This window comes from Lepisma saccharinum, chromosome 12, assembly GCF_977018435.1.
Source record: "Lepisma saccharinum chromosome 12, izLepSacc3.1, whole genome shotgun sequence".
Classification (NCBI taxonomy): Eukaryota; Metazoa; Arthropoda; class Insecta; order Zygentoma; family Lepismatidae; genus Lepisma; species Lepisma saccharinum.
This window is the reverse complement of record NC_139240.1, coordinates 19,637,645-19,643,700: the sequence shown is the minus strand read 5'-3', so window position 1 is coordinate 19,643,700 and position 6,056 is coordinate 19,637,645. Positions and strand designations below refer to the sequence as shown.

The 6,056-nt window shown below is 37.0% G+C and overlaps 1 protein-coding gene across 1 annotated transcript; it reads left to right on the top strand.

Annotated features, from left to right (window-relative positions):
- Nucleotides 1–2,361: 2,361 nt before the first annotated feature.
- LOC145996254 (hemolymph lipopolysaccharide-binding protein-like) lies at nucleotides 2,362–5,066 on the top strand. Its single transcript, XM_083132678.1, has 2 exons — nucleotides 2,362–2,641; nucleotides 4,900–5,066. Exons 1-2 carry the CDS (start codon nucleotides 2,362–2,364, stop codon nucleotides 5,064–5,066), a joined length of 447 nt encoding a protein of 148 aa, XP_082988804.1.
- Nucleotides 5,067–6,056: the final 990 nt, after the last annotated feature.

Sequence of the window (6,056 nt, the reverse complement as noted above, 5' to 3'; positions counted from 1 at the left end):
AAACAAAACGCGATCGTAATTGCTATAGAAACCTACAGGAAACCAGAGTTAATAGGTATATATGAACAGAGTATACATACATCAATCAATCCGTAAATCGAAATTGTCACTGTATCGCAAACTTACGTTAACATTTACTATGTGTCCGAATAATTTTGTGGCACTATATTTGCAACGGTAGGGATTCATCCTTCGTTACATTGTTGCTGATGTTCGTTTTTTAACTTTTTATCGTCCAATGTTGTGCTAAACATGACATTTTTTAAACGAAAATCAACTTCAACGCTGTACACAGATTTCACTCCCTTCCCGCTCTTATTTACTGTGTGTCCGAATAATTATGTGACTCGCTGTAGGTGAGTGGAGAAGGCTTACTGTTAGGTGTGAAATATCGTTAGGCTTTTGTTTATGGTTTGTTGAAATATGGAGGTGTTCATTGTGGAAGTTGTATGTTAAGCTGTGTGTCAGTAAATCTAGTATTAAATTAATTAGTGGTCTCTTTATGTCTCAAGTTTAAGTATGTATGAAAGGCGTGCGTATTAGTCTGTGTGCATACACGACAGCTTCCAATGGGGCGACGAGAAGGTATATCTGGATAATTACAAGTTTTTTGTTACAAGTTTAGTAAAATGGCTTATGTAGTACCTTTTGATAAATACGGTCCTCAAAATGGATCTGTTTCTACATATTTAGAAAGATTTGCTAATTACTGTCGTATTCAGCACGTTGCAACAGATGATAAAGTTCCTACATTGATTCTGTAATTTGATTGCAACCGTATGAAGTTCGAGAATTGTTTGCTCCAGCCCTGCCGGAAGTCAAAACATATGAAGAAGTTTCACAAAGATTAATTTCTTTTAATATAGTCCAGCCAGTAATTTCATTGTGCAAAGGCTGAAACTAAGAAACTGTAAACAAGATGATAGCGAACAGATTGAAGATTTCGTAAGAGGGCTAAGGAAAATAGGCGAGCAGTGCGGTTATGACAACTTTTTGCCAATTGCTTTATTTCATTCTTTAATTATTAGTGGTATTAGATCAGAAGCAATTATAAAGCACATAATTTCCAAAAAACGTTATGCAATTTGAAAAGGCATTTGAAATTGCTAAACAGATGGAAAAATTAGAACACCATTAAGCCTTGTTTCCATGATTATGAAAAACTAAATATGCTGACCAAGGCAGTAATTTATTTTATTAAAAACATAAACTAACGTAACGTTTCAACCTTCTAGCAAGGTCTTCTTCAGACTCTGTATCAAGTACAAAAGTAACCAGATACAACAAAAGGGCATTATATACACAAACATTACTCCCTCCAGACTATTTAGAAAGTTGTTTGGAACTTTCTAGCAGATGACTTTCACTTGCCAACTTTACTTTCACCTAAAAGGCTAAACACAATTACTTCCATATAGAATGTGGTTGGACTTTTAATCTCAAGCTCTTTTCCCTTCATTTTTCTTCCTTCTCCTCTCCTCTTTCTCTGTTGTCCTTTCCACTCTTTCTAACATCATCTTCCATTCTTTGTTTAACTTCAGTCCCCCATTCCAGTTCATTGTGTGTTGCCCTTTTGTTGTATCTGGTTACTTTTGTACTTGATACAGAGTCTGAAGAAGACCTTGCTAGAAGGTTGAAACGTTACGTTAGTTTATGTTTTTAATAAAATAAATTACTGCCTTGGTCAGCATATTTAGTTTTTCATGAAAAATTAGAGTACGACATGAAGGAATATTACAAGCAGGCTAATGTTAATCACATTTATCATTATAGGACAAGTAGTTCTTACAATAGTGCATACACGACAGTTACATTATTTAGAACTGCACAATTTGTATTCCTGTCCATATATTATTAGAATAATTAAATCAAGAAGACTTAGGAGGGCAGGCCACGTGGCACGAATGGAAGAGCAGAGAAGAATTTACAGGATTCTTGTTGGGGAACCTGATGGTAAGAGTCTTATAGCAAGGCCAATATGAAGATGAAGGGATAACGTCGAGATGAACTTAAAGGAAATCGGCATGGATGGAAAAGATTGGATTGATCTTGCCCATGATAGGGACAGATGGAAGGTTGTGTTGCTGCAGCCATAAACCTTCGAGTTTTAGAAGGCTAGAGAGTTAGTTAGTTAGTGAAATTTCTCTGATATATTCTCTGAAACGTAGGTATATAGAAACTTAATACAGTGGTGAAAAGTCCATCGACATCCTTTTAAGGTTTTTCTTAAGAAAATACATTAATTACTGTTCACTTTAGTTTTATAATTTTAATAAATGTATTATCAGCAATGAAAATATATTGTCCTGGTTGTTTTCATACCACACATTTATGTTATTTGTGTCTAAAAATTCTGTTACAATGCTTGTTCTTACCTTCATCCTCACAGAGGATGATCCCAGTCAAGTGGTCAGCAACATTGAAGCGGGAACCGTGATGGGAAACTACTTGTATCACAAGGAAACGAGGACTTGGGACGAGGCCAGCGTTATTTGTGGGCTTGAGGGGGCTCACCTGGTCATTATCAACTCACAAACTGAAGAAAAGGTTGTGGCTGACATCATGAAGCGGATGGGAGTGGCATACGCGTTCGCAGGGATACACGACAGAAACTACGAAGGCTTCTACGAAAGTGTTATAGGTACGTAACGTTAAACTGTGATACTTTCATATCAGAATCCGAATTAGTATGCATTTTCAATTATCTGATTGCGAAACTTAAGACATTAATTGGTACGTCGTCTATTTTATAAATATACAGGGTGTACATAAATTATTCATCCGATAACAGATCTTTACTGCATAAAGTTTCTCTGAGACAAGAGACATGATATGGCATAACATTCATTGACGGAGAATTTTTGGTGAACATAGTTCTCATTACAAATCAACCTCTACATGGGCACCCTGAGTGGTTTTCACAATATCAATGACGAATTCACTCCACGTGCTGTGGATCATATCCACGGCGATCGATGCCACAGCCTCCTCCATCCTGGACTTCAATTCCACCAAGTCAGTAACGTTCTTGCTGTAGTCCTTCATGTAACCCCCACATAAAGAAATCTAGGGGCGTCAGGAGATTTTGTTTCCCAAATCCACAACATACACATTGCCTTTTCCTGGAACGTCGCCATTTTATTGTTTTGTGGTAGTGCATGATGGTACCGAGTGTTACCAAGTACATGGAAAGTTTTTTTTATGGACAACATTCATGGGGTGAATACTATCTGGGCAAGCTATATCAAATCCTGGGTTGTAAGCGGGGCTTAAAGTATACCGAAAACCAACGGAACATCGTTCAGGCAAATCAGATTGTGCCGGCACCGGAACTCATTTCCTGTTGCGATATTGGATATCAATTTTGTTTATTTAATGCACTATTTAAATCCACCCTTCGTTACATGAAACAATAGAATTTGAATTTAAGATTTTGGGTGCGTTAGCACTTAGGCTATTTTGCAGCAGTCATGTTATACGGGACCAAGCCCCTTACTATAATAAATAACTGTAATGTTGCATAACTAAAATCTTAGAATATTCTGACTTAGGTTAAAAGCTGAGGCTGTAAAGGGGCACTCAGCACAAACAAGGACAAAACACAGGACAACACACACAGAGCCCCTACAGAGGATTATACTGGCCGTAGGTAGCCACGCCACGTTAGTCTGCAAAAAGCAGTACAGGATGTACTACGTGGAAGGGAGGTTGACATTTGGGTGTACTACGTGAAAGGTCACCCCTTACACCCCAAATAAAACATTAGACTGTAAATAATAGATGAAGAGGAAAAAGAATTTTTGAATTTGATTTTAAAATTGTGGGAGCGTCAGCACTAAGGCTATTTTGCTCCCGTCACATGATACGGTGGCCAGCCCCTTATCATTACAAGAACAACTCTAACGTTGCATAACTAAAAAATCTTAAAATGTTCTGACTTCTGTTAAAAGCTGTGGCTGTAAAGGGGCCTCAGCACACATAAGGACAAAATAACAGGACAATACAAGCAAAATTATACTGGCCATGAGGCCAGTCGCCAGAGCCTCGTTAGTCTTCAGTCCAGGGTGCACTAACATGGAAGTGAGGTTGACATTTGGGTGTACTACGTGGAAGGTCACCCCTTACACCCCAAGAGGAAAAAGAGAAAGTTTTTGTGCTAAACTTGTCGCCTGGGTGGACTGTCAGCAAATTTGGAAAACAATAATATATTTTGGCCAGCGCAATTCGTTTATGATGTATAAGAGAACATAATTTCCAGCTAGATCTTGTGTTTACTAAAATTAGATGCGATGTTAATAATAATAATAATAATAATAATAGCTGTTGTTGTTGTTATTATTATTATTAGTAGTAGTAGTAGTAGTAGTACTTCTGTCTATTCATTTTTAGTTGACGTTCCGGTTATTGACTGAAACCACTTTGAGCACTGAGTTTGAAAGGATGGCCGTCTAGGAATTTACTCCAAAGTCAACCTCTTTTTAATGTAATTAATTAATTAAATAATTAATTTAAATTAAAATGTTGGGTGACTTAGCACTAGGGCTATTTGCACCGTCAAAATAACTTTATGAAGAATATGTATGCTTTAAATAACACACATCTTCTTAATTAAAACTCACCACATGCAGATAAATTTCTTACCTAGAAAAAAAGCGGTCTAAAACAGTGATATCTTTGATTATTTCATTTTACTTCACTTTCCTACGACTTTTGGCTAATCGTAAATATCAGGATGAATGGTGATGGATTCCCGACAACCGGTGTATAAATTCTGGTACGAATGTGCCCTAAGAGTATTTCATTGAACCAGTTTATAATTGTTAATAAGGTTTGCAGCTCGACCTTGACGTCATCTCTAACTGTGAATTCTCATTGGTCCATCTTTCGTTACTCTTTCAGGAGGCGTTCAGCAAGAACTTAACCTGAACTGGGACGGCAACCAACCTGACAGAGTGGGAACAGAGAAATGCACAGCCATCTTCAAAACAGCGAAACTCCATGATTACTTCTGCGATCAACGTCTCCCGTTCATTTGTGAAAAGTTCCTAAAACGTTATCAATATTGAAGATTTCAAAACCCGTTTCTGTGCCTTCCCAGAAATAAAACATTACAATCTTATTTTGTGTTTTATTAATAAGTTGAGAGACAGAGAGAAACTCACACTCACACACACACACAGAGAGAGAGAGAGAGATAGAATCAATTTAATATATCTATAAACACCTATACATTTATTGAGGACCCATCTCTCTAGTATAAACTTTATTATGTAAAATAATATTGAATTTGAATTTGAATTTAAAATTGTGGGTGCGTCAGCACTAAGGCTATTTTGCACCTGTCACATTATACGGGGTCCAGCCCGTTATCGTTATACATAACAACTCTAACGTTGCAGAACTAAAATCATAAAGTATTAAAATCTTCTGACTTTCGTTAAAAGCTGAGGCTGTAAAGGAGAACTCAGCAAAAATAAGGACAAAAAACACGAGACAACACAAACAAAATTATACTGGCCATGGGGCCAGTCACCAGAGCCTCGTTAGTCTGCAGTCCAGGGTGTACTACGTGGAAGTGAGGTTGACTATTGGGTGCACTACATGGAAGGAGCACCCCTTACACCCCTAAAATAATATTGTATCAATGAAATAATGAAGTAAAATTAATAGATGCGTCAGCACATGTGGTTATTTTGCACACACAGAACAGCACGGGAAGAAAATCCCTTATCTAAAATCATTACTTAAATTTTAAAAAGGGGGTATGAAAGCCCCTTTGGAATACGAAAGGGCAAGATTGTAAAGAACCCTACATAGGACATACAAAACACGTTAAAAGGCTAAGCGACATTAAAATATTTAGAACTTATTGTATTTAATATTTAACGTGTGTATTTCAAACATAAGTCATCCTAAATGTATCAACGAAGTTAGGAAAACTTTAAGTTTACTAAGTTCTACAAGTGACAACTAATGGCGTGGTAGTAACGTAGTCGTCTTGTAATCAAGAGATCCCAGATTTGAAAACTGTTGGAGGGACATAGTGCTTCGGATCC

Bases quoted from the DNA above. Each gene is read 5' to 3' on its own strand.
- LOC145996254 (XM_083132678.1), top strand. From the start codon at position 2,362: ATGCTTGTTCTTACCTTCATCCTCACAGAGGATGATCCCAGTCAAGTG. The intron at 2,642-4,899 runs GTACGTAACGTT...TTACTCTTTCAG, and splicing joins CTTCTACGAAAGTGTTATAG to GAGGCGTTCAGCAAGAACTT.